The following is an 18,220-nucleotide window of genomic DNA, read 5'->3' as shown; positions in this document are numbered from 1 at the left end:
AAAAAAAAAAAAGTATTGAAGGAGTTAGGGCTAGCTCTCTAGAATTTCTTAGTTGGGGGAATTAGAGTGGATTTGAACAGGTGAACAAGAAAATTCAGTTTAAGAGAAATTAGGTCAGGTATCGTAGCCTGTACATGGGATGGATTTTGTTCCATTTGTACCTTCTTGACTTGCATCTGCCTTCTTGGTAGCTCTTATAAATGTTTATATTCTTGGAGTTTATTTGTGTCTTGATGTCTGAACTGAACAGCTGGGAGCAGGCCGTGCCAGGGTGCTAGGGTGATGGGAAGGCTGAGCTGGATTCCTGAGGGTCTGTGCAGGCTGTTGCCATCAGGAGATAGAGATAATAGGAAAGGATCTAGGATCGTTGCTAAAGTCATCAAGACTTAAGGACCCAGGCTTGGCAGTTCTTGGTTCAGACCCTTCATCCAGCAGACAACTCCTAAAAGAAATTTGGGGGCTCTGAGGGCATAGGTTATAACATCACTGCTCTCAGCAGGAGGATAAATGTGCAACCTTAACCCCACCTGCTCACCTCTCCTTTCTTTTGTGACATTCTATTTCTTTTATTTGTTGCCCACTGAGTTTTTTTCCCCCATCTACTCTCTTCCAAGCCAGTCAGCAAACTGGCAAAGAGGTTGGTGAAACAACTGGCAGCATCAGAAAGAGGAGACTCTTGGTGCTCAGCTACATTGTGTTACCAGCAATTGCGGATGAGAAAGGTCCAAGATGGAGCATAGAATCAAGCAGACAGTACCTGCTCTCTGCAGCTGACCCTCTGCTTCCTGAGAGATTTGTCCTCCTTCCCTGTACTGAGTCTGTTCTGCATTTATGGGATTTCTACTTTGATTTGAACAGACAGGGCTCCTTTCTGGTTTATGATATCTCTATCTTTGGCCTGGCATAGATTTGCCTTCTGCCTCTACCTCCCTTTTCCTTTCTGCCTGTTCCATGGTTTTACCTCTAAGGGGGGGGCTCTAGGGCTGAACTGACAACATTTGCTGAGCAGCACACTGGCAGATGGTCTTTCCTCTTAACTCTGCCTCATCTCCCTGTTTATATACCCCAGATGGAGTCAGAGAATAATTAAATTCTCTTTTGAGTATGAAAAATTTGTGACACTAATCAGATCTCTGATCCATTTCATTAAATCAACTGGTTTGACTTAAAGACAATAGAAGAAGGAGGTCTTGAGGGATACTTCTCTTTTGAATGCTTAGAATGAAAGGATTTAGAAATGTAGTAGCCATAAAATCACACACTCTTATCCCCAGCAGCCTCTTTTCCTTATAGTTATTCCTAATGCTAGTAGAAGAGGTAGTTAAGAACATGGAATCTTGGGGGTGGGGGTGGGGGGAACATGGTATCTAGAATTGGACTGCATGCATTTGAATCATGGTCCTTCCTCTTATCTCCCATGTGACCTAAGGCAAATTACTTTAACCCTTCTATGCCTCTTTCCTCATCTGTAAAAATGGGGATAATGATAAACAGTACCTATTTGAAAGGGTTGTTGTTATGTGGGTTGAATGCAATGCCAGTGCATGTTAGCTATTATTATTGCTGTAACTTTGGTTGATGCACCCTTGTTACAGTCTTCAGGGGTGGTAGGACACTTCCTACCTGTTTTGTACCCTTTCTGATGAGACCCTGACAGAATAGAACCCAGCAAGCTAAGGAAGTAGCTAATGAGGTCCCCTAAAGGTCCTCCTCCAGGAGTCAGGCCTCACTAGAGAGAGAAGTGAGAAAGGCTCTAGGAGGAAGGAAGCACTGACCCCCACAGAAGAAATTAGCAAGCCCTCATGCCCTCTTTTACCTCCCCCAGGTGTGGCTCTGCTGAATAACACCTCCTTTTTCAATATTTGGCAGAAGCAAAGGGCAACCCAGAAAAAAGAAGAAAGACATTTAGTTAAGGAAGTTAGTTCAGTCCTGTCCATTCTGTTTGGGCACCTGGCCCCTTCCCTTCCCTTAGCACTTCTAGCCCTTGCTGCATCTGGCTGGATCAATAGAGGGCTGAAAACCTTTCGTTTCCAGACCGTTCAACCGAATCCATTCTGCACTGACCTTTTACTGGCAGAGGAAAAACAGATGGCCCCCACCTGGTTTTGCTCAGCTTGTGGCATCAAATGTTGTGACACTTCCTAAGAAGGGAGATGAGGGACAGAGATAGGACTAAGAGCCTTGCTCAGCAGGCTTTCCTGCCTTATTAGAGGGTAGCTCTATTCCTTTTCGCTATTCTGTGTGACATAGCAAGGAAGAGGTTTGGAGTGGGAGAGCCCTGTAGAAGGAAAGAGTTTAGAATAGAAAATCACTCATTTATTACCATACAGTATCCTGTGGGTGTGGTTTAACTTGAGACCCTTGGGGGCAGAGACCCACTGTGGGTCTTACCCTGTTTTCTGGCTGCTCACAAACCTCACTTCTCACAGTGTTACCGGGACTTGGCTCTGGTGAGTCGTGATGGCATGAATATTGTCCTGAATAAAATCAACCAGATTCTCATGGAGAAGTATCTGAAGTTGCAGGATACCTGTCGTACTCAGGTAAGGCCAGGAAGAAGAGAAAATCCAGCTCAACAACATATAGAGGATGGATACTTTCTCTTAGGGGGAAGGGAAGGAGGAATCAGGAGTAACTCACCCTACCATTGTGTACCTCAATTATAATGGGATTGAATTATCCCCATTCTCAAATGTGCAGCCCCTGCTTTTCAGCTGTCTTCTCTTCTCTCCTTTAGTTGGTGTGGTTGGTACGGGAACTAGTGAAGAGTGGGGTTCTGGGAGCCGATGGTGTTTGCATGACATTCATGAAGCAGATTGCAGGTGAGTTGATGGCAGGAGTATAAAGAAGAAAGGAGAGAAGCCCAGAGACTAAATCCAGGTGGTGTGGAATTATTATATGCCTGAAAGACTCAATTCCTGGATTGCTTAGACTCTTCTTTTGACACAGACATCTTCTGGCCACATATGTTGCAGAAAGGAATTGATTGAAGTCACAGGGGGCCTTTTGAAGCAATAAGTCTTGCCTCATTTTCCTTCCTGCCAAACCCAGGGCCTGACGTAGAATATTTGGTCTGTTTTAGCTAGTCCTCATTCCGGGGTTTCGTGACATATTGGATTAGAAAGGGGGAGAAAAGAAGGCAAATAATTTGTTCCTGTGTTCATTATGCTTTCAGACCCAGACATCTTCTCTGGCTCCACCCCCATGTTCTAAACACTTGCTCTCAAATAATTATGGCATCAAATTGGGCCCAGTCTGAGGGACAAACCATATCACACAACAGACCCTGACATTTAGGTTTTATTATCATCTTGGCATTGATGGCATCGTCTGAGCCACAGAATATCTAAGAAGCCTGCCCATACTAACTCTTTTACCCTCAAAATTACATGTGTTTATTTAAAAATGAGCCTGCCTTTATTTCTCCAATGGGTGCTAGGATTTATATAACGCTGATGCTCATGTTCTGATGTGTATGAACCTTAATCTATGTGATGTGTGACTATGTGAACATTGGATTTTTTAAGTGCGACCTGGAATAAGGCATAGCATTATTGCTGGCTAGTCTTAGCCTCTCTCCTGGTGCTTTCTTCCTTGCTTGGCCCTCCCAGTCACTACTTCTCATCCCAAGACTTTGGTTTGGGTTTGTTTCCTGGTGATTCTGCCTCAGGAAATTCAGTAGCAAGCACCAAAGAGAATGGTACTTGAAAATAAAAACCTTTAGCCTGTTGTGAGTCTGAGCACAGGACTTAGGACATCTGGATGCTAGGCTGCACTTATTACCAGCCACCCATACCTCTCAGGCCCTAGCTGAGATAGCATCCTTTCTTTCAGCCTTGGGCTTCTCATGTCTCCTTCCCAGACATTGCCTTTCAAAGGCCAACATGTTCCCATGGCAACCCTCCAGTCTTTGGAAAAGTAGCAGCTCTGAACTTTGGAAAAATCTATAACCTTCCTTTCCCCTTCTCTCTGGGGGCAAAGAAGAAACTTGAAAGCCTCAGGACAGGGTAGTTTATTCCAGCACTTAGGATGGTAGTGATGGGATAGCCAGTAGGAGTGGGTCGGCAGGATGAGTGAAGAGATATATTGGATTAGCTGGGTCGCTAATCATAGCCATTCTGATTCTCTTATTTTTTTTTTCCCCATTGAAATCAGGTGGGGATGTTACAGCAAAAAATATCTGGTTGGCTGAGAGTGTTCTGGATATCCTGACGGAGCAGAGGTAGCGTGAAGGCGGGGGCAGGAGCCAGAAACGGCCATGAGGGGTGTTAATGTGGAAAATGGGGATGAAAGAATTGTATGAAGACTGGTAGGTGGTCTAGAAACACCATAAGTTAGAGAAGGGGAGGAGAGGGGTAGAAGGGGCAAGTGAAAGAATTAATGCCATGGTATGGCCCTAGAGATGATGGAATGGGAGAGAAGGTTTTTACTAAAATATCTCAGAGCCCAGGAAAAGCTAGTTTCATCTGATAAGGGTTTATTTTTGATCCAGACCTCCTTGGAATGTTTATCTTTGGTGGTAGTGGGGTTGGGGAGAGGGTGGAATGGCCTCAGCAGAGTGGGGCCAGCCAACCACCCAGGCCTGGCAGGTATGTATCCCTTTCTCCTTTCTGAGCCTCTCAATCCATCCAACCCATGCTGTTTTGAAGTGACCACAGGCAGGTGGGAGTGGGGTGCAGTGAGGAGGTAATGGAGACCATTTAACTCTGTTAGAGTTTGCATCTAGGGAGCCCTGGTGGCACAGTGGTTAAGTGCTCAGCTACTAACTGAAGGTCAGCAGTTTGAACCCACCAGCCTCTCCATAGGAGAAAGATGTGGCAGTCTGTTTCTGTAAGGAATACAATTAGAAACCCTGTGGAGACACTTCTGCTCTGTCCTATAGGGTCACTGAGTCGGAGTCGACTCCATGGTAATGGATTTGGTTTGGGCTTAGATTTGCATCTAGGTCTTGGAGGTAGAAGGTGAATAATGGGGGCATATTGGGCTTTCTGGATGAGTCTTTTCCCTTACTCATCAAAGTAAAGGACCATAAATTCTTGAGGTCTGTTCCGTATCCAAACTTGTTTCAGGGTGAGGCCTTCCCATTAGTCCTGTGGTCTGGGTTTTCCTATAGCTTGGTTTCAGAGTCTATTTCTGGATGAAGACACCATAGTAGTCAAATGACTGTGTGGGCTAATAGTACTCATATTTCCTACTGCTTAGAAGACCAGACCTCCTTCCATTATTCAGTCCCTTGTGAAAGATGTCTAGGGTCTGTGTTCTGCCCAAGCCTGAGAACTGTGCCAGGTCTGCTGTGCAGTGCCACCTAGTGCCCTGGGAATAGGTATGCAGCTCCACCTGGGGCTTAGAGGCACCTCCTCTGTTACTGGTACCTTTGAGGTTCTAGCAGTTTCTCACCAGGCCTCTGTGCCTTTCTGCTATCTTTGGGTAAGAGGATCTCACCTTCATCTCACTGCTCCTCTTCATTACCCCACCCCAAGATTCGCATACATTCATTACCTCTCCTAGCAGCCTTCCTACAGAGTGATTTTGCTCATTCTATTCCTGGAGCTAAATATTCCTGTTCCCATTATCTCAAAGCTGCATTTCCCTCATTTGGGCAACTTGTTCTCACACCCTTCAGAAACTGACATCTATTGGTGACAGTTAGTACCTAGAAGTTTAAAACTGTTGTCTTCCAACCCTCCCTCTCATTCCCTTTCAAGTGTTTCTAGGGCTGTAGAGGTAGAAGGCAGCAGGAGGCGGAGGGGGCCCTTCCCACTGTCCTTGACTTATGCTTTCATTCTGTGAAAGGAAAAGGCCAAAGCCTTTTAATTAGGTAGCCTGAGCACTTTTCCGGAATCAGGATGTTGCCTGGTTGGATTAATTAAACTCCCTGTCTTCTTCCTCCAGTACTCTTTCTGCCTTTCTAACAGGACTGCCAAACCTTTACAGACTCCCTGCTTTCGAGATAGCTCCTCAGTTTTGGTGCACAGGGACAGCATTGGGGAGTTTTAGGAATCTCCTCACTCTGCCTATCTTCCTACTCCTTTTAAAGCAGCAGGGAAGAAATCCTTCTTTCCTCAACCCCTCTCTCCATGGAAATTTTAAAATGGTCTTTGCCATCCAAAATCACATTCTTCTTTTCAGTTTGTGATTTGGGGGGGTGCCTCATTGTCTGGGGTAGGATCAGTGACTAGAGAGAGGACCATGGAAAGGTTTGTGACATGATGGGCTGCCAGTGACAAGCATGCTAGACATGCTGGCACAGTTGTGTCCTAAGAATTCCAGGGCTCTGAAAGGGACTTTGGAATCCCCCAGGGGTGTCAGACCACACTTCGAGAACTCCTTTCCCCATAGCATGAGCTGGGTAGAAGCAGTGGCTTGTCTCCGTCCCTAGAACCTTACACAGCACTGGGTACGTGATTCTAAAACCCACTGTCATCAAATCGACTCTGACTCATAGTGACCCCCTAGAATAAAGTAGGCTTGCCCCATAGGGTTTCCAAGGCTGTACATCTTTATGGAAGCATACTGTCACATCTTCCTCCTGTGGAACAGCTGGTGGGTTCCAACCCCCAAACTTTTTGGTTAGTGGCCGAATGCATTAACCACTGTGCCACAAGCACTGTTTTTGGGTATATGATAGGCACTTGGTAAATGTTGAATGAATGAGTCAACAAACAAATTTTTTTATTGGGAGCTGATTACTAAGTGGTAAGAAAAGATTGCTTTTACTCAGCTGTTATCTTTATTGGGCACCTTTATTAGGAAGTTGGCCTACCTTAGTTGGTTGCTAGTCCAGGATAGGTAATGACGAACAATTAGGAACCAAGGAACCTATTGTTGTTATGTGCCATCGAGTCAGACCTGACTCATGGTGACCCCCCCTTGGGTTTCCGAGATGCTATCACTACGGAAGTAGATTGACCAACCTTCCTTCCAAGGAGTGGCTGGTGGGTTTGAACCGCCAGCCTTCTGGTTAGCAGTCAAGTGCCTTAGGCACTATGCTACCAGAGCACCCATAAAAAACCTATACTAGTGTCTAATCAGACATACCTGAGGCACTGGAGCCAAGTCCAGGAAGGGTGAGCTGGGGGGTGACTACCTGTAGACAAAGTACAGTACCAGGTCTTCTCTCCCTTCAGGGAATGGGTGCTGAAGAGCAGCATCCTCATTGCCATGGCTGTTTACACATACCTCCGCCTCATCGTGGACCATCATGGGACTGCCCAACTGCAGGCCCTACGGCAGAAGGAAGTGGACTTCTGCATCTCACTGCTTCGGGAACGGGTGAGCAACTGGGACATATGCAGTGCAGGGAGGTGAGACCCAGCATGGGACATTTGTTGTGTAGGTTTTGTGTACTGACCTGAGCCAGAGGTGCCATTTGGGGAGATGATGTGGTTTGGGATATTGTCCTTTTTTCGCCATCCTTAGACAGGTGAGGGTCACAGGGAAAGGTCGGCGTGGACCAATCGTGGTCCCTAGAAGTGCTGCCTATAACATTGATGCCCTGGACATTTTCCTGGTAAGCTCATGGCCACTGTTAATATACTACAGACAAGCGATTCTTGTGTGCCCATGGTCATGAGATCCCCCCACTACCCACCTGGGTAATTGCCGCAGTCAAGGGGATTGTGAATAGTCCACTATTCCAATCTTCTGAGAGATAGTTCCAAGAATTATGCTGTCTTAATACAGTACCCACTAACCACATGTGGCTATTTAAATTAAAATTAAATAAAGCTAAGAATTCAGTTCCTAAGTTGTGTTAGCCACATTTGAAGTGCTCATTTGCCATGTTGGACATCACAGATGCAGATCATTTCCATTACTGCAGAATGTTCTCTATGACAGAGTGAGTTTTGAGGTAGGGTGCCTGGGGCTCGGTTTGCCAGTCCTATCCTTTTGGAATCTTAGTGCCCCTTGACCTGAATCGAAACAAGTCTCAGTGGAATGGGGAATAGATTGAGGTGAAAGCCAGCAGGGCTTCAGCAGTTCCCTGTAACTTCTTTTCCTTGATATCAGTCACCAATTTCCAGTTCTCTCTCTTCCCCCTGAACAGCTAGGAGCCAAACCCTGGGTTCCAGAAGAAATCATATAGTCCCATCCCTTCAACCCTCTTTCCTTCCTTTCCTAGAACATGTTGTTCCTTTGTCCTCCCTCCAGCAGGTAAACAATCCATGTTTTTATTCTCTTTCCTGCCCCCCTTTCCTCCTCCTCCCCATCAAGTTCATGGAATGTTTGATGATTGGCCGGGACCTCGTAAGGCTACTTCAGAATGTTGCTAGGATACCAGAATTTGAACTGCTTTGGAAAGACATTATCCATAACCCTCAGGCTTTGAGTCCCCAATTCACAGGTAAGTAAGGACCCAGGCAGCCTGTCCTTGAGAGGCAGGAGGTCAGTATATATGTACTGCTTGAATCGAGAGGGCAAAGGAGAGTCCTTGGCAGTCAGATATAGGAACCTTGAGACAGACAGACTCTGCCAAGTACAGCTGGATGTGGGAATGGCAGAGGTACAGAACAATTCACTCGGTTCCTAGACAGCCCCTACTTGGCAGACTCCAGCTGCATTAGTCCTAAGAAAGAAGTGAGACAGAATTGTGTGTGATCCTCCTCCCTCCCGGCAGTGCCTTGGCTCAGGAGGTGAGCTGATGGCCAGTTTCCAGCTTCACAGAGTCCGGCAGGGGAGTCAGAGGTCAGCTCGTGAGACTGAGTCAGCAGAGGGGCTGGAATTAGTCCTGTAAGAGAAGGCCCCTCCCTGGAAGCAATCTTGCCTCTAATTCTGAGGATCCAGCTTTGCCAACTCCTCTTTGGGAGAGGGAAAGAGTCTCTGTGTACCTCCCCTGACAAGATTCTTTTCCTGTCCTTTTCCCTTTCCAATGCCCTGCTTAATAGTCTGAACAATAACTGTACAGCTTTGCTGCCTACCCCAGCTCCCCCACACATGTGCACACCTCATCCACATATACCACACACACATGCACACACCTCATACACATATACTTTATATACTCACAACTCAGAGACACACCTCATGCACACCCATACAGACTGAAAGCGGTAGTTCTGGAAGGAAGAAAGGAAAGTCCCGATACTACCCAAAGCAGCTCTTATATTGAACATGTATTGGGTTATTCTGAGTGCCTACGGTGTGTCATTTTAATTCATTTTATCTTTAGGACAGTCCTGTAACATGGATATTGCTTTCCATGTTTTACAGATAAGGAAACAGGTTCAAAGAGATTCAGTATAATTTTCCCAAGGCCACACAACTAATAAGTCTGAATGTCTGAGGCAGGATTTAGGCCCAGGTTTGTCTGACTTAAAAACTCTTGCTTACACCACACCCAGGACCCAGTGATCAGTAGCAAGAAGAGGGGCTGGGTTTCCCATATTTCCTCATGACCTTCTCACATGTAATCAATCCAAATAATGTGAATAGGGGGCTCTGGAAGACCAGGAGGACAAGGGAATTAATATAGCTGGGTCTTGGGAATGGTGGTTTGGCAGAGCAGAACACACTGACGCTGGTGAAAACCTCCTACTTGACCTCCTTAGGTCTTGTCTTAGGAGTTCCCCAAGAACAAGACCACTGGGCATTCAGTACCTGGGCCAGGTTCCCCACCTGCCTTCCATGACCTTTGAGCCTCAGACTTCTTTCTCTTTCTCTTTTCTTCCACATATGGTTCAGGTATCTTACAGCTTCTTCAATCAAGAACATCCCGAAAATTCCTAGCATGTCGTCTAACCCCAGACATGGAGACTAAGCTCCTCTTCATGACATCCCGGGTAAGCTGGCCTATTGTGTGTGGCAGAGAGAGACAACACAGGTGCTAGCTAAGCTTCTTCCTTCAGTCTGCCTATCAGTGAACATCAAGCACTGACCAGTGGAATGCTGGCCTGGTATCTGCTGGCTGCTTTCCTTTGTGCCTGCTTCTCCAGCATCTCTTATCATTCATGCTTAGTGCTAAGAACTGGGGATACCCTTGATGAAGAGAGACAACTCCTGCAAGAGAGAGACAACTCCTGCTCTTAGGAAGTTTTCAATCTGAGACAGTCTTAACTAACAATAGTCTACAGATAATGGGTGAGATGTGCTACAGAAGGTGTCTTAGTTCTCTAGTGCTGCTGTGACAGACATACCACAAGTGGATGGCTTCAGCAAACACAAGTGTATTCTGTCACAGCTTAGGAGGCTAGAAATCTGAGTTCAGAGCACCTACTCTAGGGGAAGGCTTTCTGTCTCTGTCTCCTGGGTCCAAAGCATACACTCTGCTTCTGGCTCCTCTTTCTTGGTGGTAGTAGGGCCCCTTTCTCTGTTCTCTTCTCTCTCCTTTTATCTCTTGTAAGATAAAAGTTATTGCAGGCCACACCCAGGGAAAGCTCCCCTTGCATCATATCAGGGCTGTGATGGGACTAAGAGTGTTACATCCTACTCTTAATCCTCTTACATCTGATTGGCTTATCACATCCCATCCCATCATAGGGTATCATTACGTATGTGCCACATTACATTATTACATAACTGCTAAACCATGGGAATAATGGCCCAGCCAGGTTGACACAAGTTTTGGGGGGACACAGTTCAATCTATGACAGAAGACAAAAGGGGGAAATTGTGAGTGTTCATTCTAGGAAACCCGGGGTTCCTCTGGGTGAACTATGAGCTCTCAGGATGAAAGGAATCGTTGTACTATGGCCTTTTGGTTTCTACACATGGATAAATTATAGCAGAATTGCTTGAGAGCATAGTAAAAATGCAGGTTCCTGGATTGCACTCTCCAGAGAATCAGATTGTAGAATCTGTATTTTTAGGACTCCTCAGGTAACTCCCCTGCAGCCCATCTATCGTTAGGAAACCTTCCATGTGACCCACCTTGCAGTTTCGCAAGTCATCCAGTGAAGCTGTCTATATCAGTGCTATGCCTCATGATAGTCACTAGCCACATATGGCAAATTAAATTAGTTAAAATTAAGTTAAATTGAAAACCTCAATTCCTGGATTTCAGTGGTCACCATCATTGCAGAAAGTTTGATTGGACTGTGTTGGTCTGGATTGATTGATGGATGATGGATTTTAACCTTTCTGCTCTATGGAGCTCTGGTGGCGCAGTGCCTAACGCATTTGACTGCTAACCAGAAGATTGGCGGTTTAAACCTACCAGCTGTTCCATGGAAGGACATGGGGCAATTTACTTCCATAAAAATTTTCCACCTCAAAAACCCAGTGGGGGTTGCTATGAGTAGGAATTGACTTGATGGCAGTGAGTTTGGTGGTGTTTGTTTATTCCCCACCCCCTCTGTTTGGTTGCTTTCTTCTCACAGATAAGGGAATGAGAGAGGGAGGAAACAGGTCCTCCCCCTTATTTAGTGTTGCTGTTTGTAACCATTTAGGGTCTGTTTCGGGGTGGGACTCGGTTGCAAGACAGGGAGTCTATGCACCCTGGATAATGGTCCTGTTAGGTCCTTTAGCACCAGAAGACATTCGGTCAGTGCTGAGTGGTGGACGGGCTCGGGCCATGTTCTTGAGAACCATTTCTTGCTCTTCACCAGTGGCCCAAGAAATGAAGAAATGATTAAGCTTATGACTGGAAAATCAATGACCAATGCAGGAATAAAGAGCCCAAAATTGACTCCAGTGGCAGTTGGGGTTAAATGAAGCATGAGGTAGATGGCAAGAATGAATATGGTTACTCGTGTGTGAGGCAAGCTAGAGAGACTCTCAGCATTTTTAAAAATTAAACTGGCAAGTCTCCCAAGAGACCTGAGAGCCAGTGTGAGTTAATAAGTAGATTATTGCAGTCCATTTCGGACTTATGAGTTGAATGGTGCTCATTTTGCTTTGCTGGGAGTCCCTCACTCTCCCCTCCAAATTTTTCTTTTCTGCTTCCCTTGCCCTCAGGTGCGATTTGGTCAACAAAAGCGATACCAAGATTGGTTCCAGCGGCAGTACCTGTCAACCCCAGATAGTCAATCTCTGCGCTGTGACCTCATTCGCTACATCTGTGGGGTTGTCCACCCATCTAATGAAGTCCTGAGTTCAGACATCCTGCCCCGTTGGGCCATCATTGGCTGGCTCCTGACGACGTGCACTGTGAGGGGCTGGGCCATGGGGTAGAAGATGTTGGGTGGTAGTGAAAGGTGCTTCCTCCCTCATGTTCCCCACATTCCCAGCCTTCTCTGTGACTCTCAGGAGCCATCTGACCCCGAAAGGCCTTTCTTTCACTCTGTTCCTGTTGAATGTCTCAGTCTTTTGCCCCACCTTCTTTTGTAACTGTGGAAGTTTACTTGTGCTCGTTATTTCCCATCCATGTTTGGCATTGAACAGACTCATCTGTGCCCTTATTGTCAACACCAAAGCCCAGATAGCACATAGGGTTATCCTCTGAATTGATCCTTTATCAAATTCAGGATTTGGATTTTTTTAGACCATTTCTCCGTGCCTTTTGGCCTCAGTTCTGGATATTTCTCTTCTCCAAACATAATGAATCCATGGTGGAGCTGTTTCCCTCCCAGCATTTTCCTTTCCCCTGTGCCCTGGGTGAGAAACTGTGTGTTCTCTTGTACCCAGTTGCCCCTTGACCTCTTCTGACATGGTTCTTTCTCCTCCCCCCTCTGACTAGGCCCTCAAAACGTGCTGACTCAGATATGACAACAGGCTCTTCTTAAGGGTGGTTTCTCTTCAAAAATGTGGCTGAGGAGCCCAGCAAGGGATGCCCAGGGGCTGGTGTTGCATTAGCTCGTGGATGACCACAGGACTCCTGAGCCCAAGTGGTCTCCCTTATCAGGGTCAGGGGTGGTTTTGCTAGTATATGAAGAACCCAGGTTGATCCCCCATTCCCTGGGTGGGTGAGACCACAGGGTAATCATATGCAGCACAGACTTGTGTGCCCCTCACCCCTGTGGGATTTCCACTCTTTCACTAGGAACTGCGTTGGGCCTCTGAAGGGAAGGGGGCTGGTTGATGAAATGAGCCCTCTTTTTCCCCCCCTCTCTCTTTCAGTCAAATGTTGCTGCCTCTAATGCCAAGCTGGCTTTGTTTTACGACTGGCTGTTCTTTAGCCCAGACAAGGATAGCATTATGAACATAGGTATGTGCCTGAAACCAGGCAGCGCCACTTCCCCATCCCCCAAGCCCCTGCTGCCTTGTCTTAGTGATAGCAGTTATAAATCACAGCACAGCGTGGAGTGGAGGCAGCTTATCTAGGAGCAGTTCCGTTGTTGCTCATCAGTTCTCCCTTGACCTAGAAGGAAAATTGCTTTGATGAGGCCAAGCGGTCACTCCACCCTTCTCTCCACAGTCTTATGCTTGGGCTTTGGCTGGGGAGGGCCTTCGTGGAGGAGAAGCTGTACCCATGTCCTGTTTTTCTTCTCCTACCACCTCTGTCCTCCAAACTGAACAGTGGGGGCAAAAAGAGAAATTAGGAGCTAGAAGAGCTATTTTTGAGGTTGTCTGTTCAGTGGGAGTGGGGAATAGAAGCAGCTCTCTCCCAAGCTATTTTTATATTAATACCCCATTTTATGGAGATGAGAATGGACTGTGTGATGTGGGGGGACCCTTTAATTCCACATTCTCCAGAGCCAGCCATCCTGGTCATGCATCATTCTATGAAGCCCCACCCAGCCATCACTGCCACACTCCTGGATTTCATGTGCCGAGTAAGTGCCAAGGCCCTCTTTGCTCCCCATTCCTACATGAGCAGAGTTGGGTGTATCTCCCTTCCTACCTTATATCTCCCAGTGATTGGTTGTTCCTAGTGCCTTTTGATGGTGGGAACAGAAGCAGTGATAGGTCCTAACCCCCAAGTTAGCAAATACTTCCTTTCCTGTGCCCATGGTCTCCAGTTAGACTGTTCATAGAGTTTCTCAGCCTCAGAGATGACAACTCAAGATAGTCCGCTTGAGGAGCTGACAGGTCCAGTAGGAGTTTCCCATTTCAGGGACCTGGAACAGCCAGAGCACCCCAGTCCTCTGCAGCCATACTTCCCAGCAACCCTGAGTCCGGGCTGAAGCAGCTTTTTTAGATCGGGTTCAGTGGAACACTAGGGGTGGGGAGTCTGTGCTCATCTGGCCTCCCCCCTTCTGTTCCAGATCATTCCTAACTTTTATCCACCATTGGAAGGCCACGTGCGGCAGGGTGTCTTTTCCTCCCTCAACCACATTGTGGAGAAACGGGTCTTGGCGTAAGAAATTTATGTGTGGGGAGAGGGCATTGTTTTCCCATTTTTCATTAGGTCTAGCCACCTGTGGGCCAGGCACGCCCAGACACTACCATACCATTACTGAGCCTTTCCTGTGAGAGGTATAAGAATTACAGAGTGCTGGGCGTGTGTCCTCCCTCTGAGAAGCATTTCTCTCTTGGCATCATACACAAAGGGTTTCAGAGGCCTTTCCTATCTCCTGTTGACCCCTCCTAAGTATAGCCCATCCTCTCTCTATACATACTGGTTGGGCCTAGATCTTTCTTTGTAACTGAATGTTAGTTACCTCTGAATGGATACCTCTGATGCTGACTTTCATTTATGTTCCTTATCAGGCATTTGGCTCCCCTGTTTGATAACCCGAAATTGGATAAGGAGCTGCGGGCAATGCTGAGAGAGAAGTTTCCTGAGTTCTGCAGTTCACCCTCCCCACCTGTGGAAGGTATGGAAGCCTCACCTGCTTCATAAGAGAGGAGTGGATGATGGCATCGGGGCTCTCAGGCCCCAGCCCCTGTGAGGATCGTCCCTGTGCCATTTCTCCACCGCTGTGACCTTGTTCATCTCGGCATCTGCTTCCCCAGTTTTTTTCTATTCTTCTTTGTGCTATCTTTCTTATTAACCTCTTCCGTGGAATGTGTGCTTATCCCATTTTCACTTTGCCTTTTTCTTCTCTCTTCTTAGTGCTAGGTCCTGGCCCCAGATGAGAAATTGTCATATTGGGTCTCAAATCTTGCTCGCAGTTTCAGACAGGCTGCTACCCTCCCACTTCCACCCCTAGTGGGCTACGGGATAAGACAAGCAGAGCTCCCTGACTCTGGCTCTAAAAGAGTCCTTTGGAACTGTCTCTGGTTTTACTCTACTCCTTAATCCTGAGCTGAACATAGAGGAATCATGTCCTGTGCTGTTCTTATCCCTGGCAAAACCCCCCTGCAAATCCTGGAGGGTTGTAAGGACAGGAGATTTGTCCTTCCAAGGTCACTATTCCATTTAGGTTATAAATTTATTCTCCCACTTGACCTCCAGTCTGCCATCCCCAGAGACATGGAGAGGATTAGAGGACACAAGAGGCCTTGAAATGCCTTGTCTTTCTTTACTCCCAAGTTAAAATTGAGGAACCAGTTTCCATGGAGATGGACAACCACATGTCAGACAAGGATGAGAGTTGCTATGATAATGCAGAGGCAGCCTTCAGTGATGATGAAGAGGATCTGAACAACAAAGGTGAGGGCGCAGCTGCAAAGGGATAGCTCAGGTCTGTGGCCATCCTAGGAGGACCAGTTCACAGGAGCAGCCTCCCTGCAGTCTCTGTCACCTGTGCCCCTAAGAGTTCAAGCCCAAAACCAGACTCACTGCCATCGAGTCAATTCCGACTCATAGCGACCCCCTTTGGGTTTCCGAGGCGGTAAATCTTTACAGAAGTAGATTGCCCAGGCTTCCTTCCACTGGAGTGGCTGGTGGGTTTAAACTGCCAGCCTTCTGATTAGCAGTCAAATGCCTTAGCACTGCGCCACCAGAGCTCCTTGTGCCCTAGCACTGCGCCACCAGAGCTCCTTGTGCCCCTAAGTTAGGGCTTTGTTAATAGGCTCACTGCCTGAGCCTCCAGGGTGCAGAGCCCTGCAGTTGGCACTGGAGACAGAAGGGAAAAAGGGGGTGTGGTTCCTGCCCCTCTTTCCTTCTCGGGGCTGGGGCATGTGTACCTTCAAAGAAATGCTTCAGGTACTCACATAGCATTGAACAAACAAGCGCACACTAAGGGCATGTGAAGAGGGGAGAGGTGTTTAAGGGGGACTTTCTCTGTGTCTGGTGTCTGGTCAAGACTGACTTTTATTTTTCCCTAAATCTCTCCCTTCAGGAAAGAAGAGAGAGTTTCGCTTCCACCCCATCAAGGAGACGGTGGTGGAGGAGCCCGTTGATATCACCCCTTACCTCGATCAGTTGGATGAGTCTCTAAGGGACAAAGTGCTCCAGTTACAGAAGGGGAGGTATGCAGGCCCTGCTCTCAGCTCTGGAAGGCCCCACACCAGGCTTTTTACCTGCTGTTAGTGGGAGTGGCAGGCTAATGGGCTTTGTTGGGGGATGGACTGAATAGAAGTTGAAACTTCGTGAGAGATCTGTTTAGTAGCTTAGGCTGGGGCAGTATGGGGTGGGAGTTGTTGTGGTTGTCGTTATGTGCCCTCGAGTAGTACTCAACTCATAGCAATCCCTCCTTGGGTTTCCGAGGCAGTATCACTACGGAAGTAGATTGCCCAATCTTCCTTCTGAGGAGTGGCTGGTGGTTCAAATCCACCAGTAAGCTTCTGGTTAACAGTTAAGTGCCTTAGGCACTATGCTACCAGAGCTCTAATTCCCTAGCACCCTGGGTTTTTATTCCATAGATTCTTGGGAGAAAAATCTTTGAAAACCAAAGTGGGTTGATGGGAATTTCCCCTTTTCTTTGGGCCTCTACCCAGACTGCAGCAAATTCAGCCCTCCCCCTCCCCACCCAAGCGTGGATTTCACATAGAGCTCCTTTGTTTTGTCCCTGTGCCTGTGAGTGTGCTTATGCACACTGTTCTGGGTGTGTGTCCTGCCCTCTGCTATCATTTATGTCCCTGGGATTTCCTCTCACTTGTGTACTGCAGTGATACGGAGGCCCAGTGTGAGGTCATGCAGGAAATTGTGGACCAGGTCCTAGAGGTGAGTGGGAATCCAACCCCTTAGGGAGGAAACAGCCCAGCTTAGAACTCCCCACGCAGATGTATCACAGGGAGGCTGATGTCCTTCCCCTCCCCCAGATGGGTCCCTTCTGATGACTGGGGGAGCTTGCTGATTCTGGAAATGGAAGCAGATGAGCTCAGAGGCTCTGGGGTGGTAGGGGAAGTAAGGCTTGGGTCTAAGTACTGATTCCCCCGTCCTTGTCTCACACCCAGGAAGACTTTGACTCGGAGCAGCTGTCTGTCCTTGCTTCCTGCCTGCAGGAGCTCTTCAAGGCCCATTTCCGAGGGGAAGTGCTGCCTGAGGAGATCACTGAAGAGTAAGGCTCATCTTTTCTGGCCCCCTGGGCCTCGGGGAGCCAGAAGTGTGCTCTTGTAGCCTAATTAAGCTTTACTGCAGACTTAAGAAAAGTAATTTGTTCCTCTGGTGTTTTTATTCTCACATGTATCGATTCACGTAGCAAGGATTTATTATTGCCTGCTGCATGCTGTGCTTACTGGGACAGTGGAGTAGTGTCCCTTCCCGTGCTTCCAGCCGCAGCTGCCAGGCCCAGTAGCCCCAGCCTTTGATGCTTCAGGTGGGATGGGACTCTGGCCTGGACTCTGCCTGCAGGGCAAGACTCTCAGCTTTGATGATGATAACCTCAAAGTATGGTTCCATGTTTTCTGTGTTACCAAGCCTCTGGAGCCGCAGAGCCTGGTCCCCCATACTGCCTCCCTCACATGCACTCTGATGTAGAATCCTCCTCTTGTAGGTCCCTGGAGGAATCTGTGGGGAAGCCGCTCTACCTAATATTTAGGTATGTATATTACCTAAATTTAGGAATCCTACTGTGCCACTCATCCTCCCTAACAACACACACGTGCTCCTGTTGTTGGGCTGTGAAACTCCCTATTTGGGAGGAAAGCAGTACACGTTGGGCACAAACAGCCTGTGCCACCCCAGAAGCTCCACAGGAGAGTCTGCTGTGGGTAAAGTGCTACTTCGCTCCTTTCCTCCCAGGAACCTGTGCCAGATGCAGGAAGACAACAGCAGCTTCTCCCTGCTTTTGGACCTTCTCTCCGAGTTATACCAAAAGCAGCCCAAGATTGGCTACCATCTGCTTTACTACCTGAGAGCCAGGTGGGTATGGTCCCCAGATTTAAGGAGGTGTCGGGAAGTATCCTGGAGAGCCTCTTTACTACTGTACCCTGACTCCCCCACCCTTGGGGTGTTTGATTATTATTATTTTTAAATAATAGCTTTGTTGTTGTTGTTGTTATGTGCCGTCGAGTCAGCCCTGACTCATAGCGACCCCTCCTTGGGTTTCCGAGGCAGTATCACTACGGAAGTAGG

The 18,220-nt window shown here is 47.4% G+C and overlaps 1 protein-coding gene across 1 annotated transcript in view; it reads left to right on the top strand.

The window, feature by feature from the left end:
- Positions 1 to 729: 729 nt before the first annotated feature.
- Positions 730 to 18,220, top strand: part of INTS3 (integrator complex subunit 3) — a 24,871-nt gene continuing 7,380 nt past the window's right edge. Inside the window, exons 1-18 of the mRNA XM_007948569.2 lie at positions 730 to 753; positions 2,430 to 2,543; positions 2,738 to 2,822; positions 4,156 to 4,222; positions 7,128 to 7,272; positions 8,215 to 8,344; positions 9,682 to 9,779; positions 11,893 to 12,084; positions 12,994 to 13,081; positions 13,570 to 13,649; positions 14,082 to 14,173; positions 14,527 to 14,633; positions 15,293 to 15,412; positions 16,044 to 16,173; positions 16,813 to 16,867; positions 17,101 to 17,204; positions 17,640 to 17,684; positions 17,888 to 18,007. Of these exons, the coding sequence (XP_007946760.2) occupies positions 730 to 753; positions 2,430 to 2,543; positions 2,738 to 2,822; positions 4,156 to 4,222; positions 7,128 to 7,272; positions 8,215 to 8,344; positions 9,682 to 9,779; positions 11,893 to 12,084; positions 12,994 to 13,081; positions 13,570 to 13,649; positions 14,082 to 14,173; positions 14,527 to 14,633; positions 15,293 to 15,412; positions 16,044 to 16,173; positions 16,813 to 16,867; positions 17,101 to 17,204; positions 17,640 to 17,684; positions 17,888 to 18,007 (1,796 nt within the window). The remainder of the gene's footprint in view (positions 754 to 2,429; positions 2,544 to 2,737; positions 2,823 to 4,155; positions 4,223 to 7,127; positions 7,273 to 8,214; positions 8,345 to 9,681; positions 9,780 to 11,892; positions 12,085 to 12,993; positions 13,082 to 13,569; positions 13,650 to 14,081; positions 14,174 to 14,526; positions 14,634 to 15,292; positions 15,413 to 16,043; positions 16,174 to 16,812; positions 16,868 to 17,100; positions 17,205 to 17,639; positions 17,685 to 17,887; positions 18,008 to 18,220) is intronic.

This window comes from Orycteropus afer, unplaced genomic scaffold (assembly GCF_000298275.1).
Source record: "Orycteropus afer afer isolate SDZICR_OR568_19922 unplaced genomic scaffold, OryAfe1.0 scaffold00217, whole genome shotgun sequence".
In the NCBI taxonomy this organism is placed as follows: domain Eukaryota; kingdom Metazoa; phylum Chordata; class Mammalia; order Tubulidentata; family Orycteropodidae; genus Orycteropus; species Orycteropus afer.
This window is presented reverse-complemented; position numbering and strand designations above follow the sequence as displayed.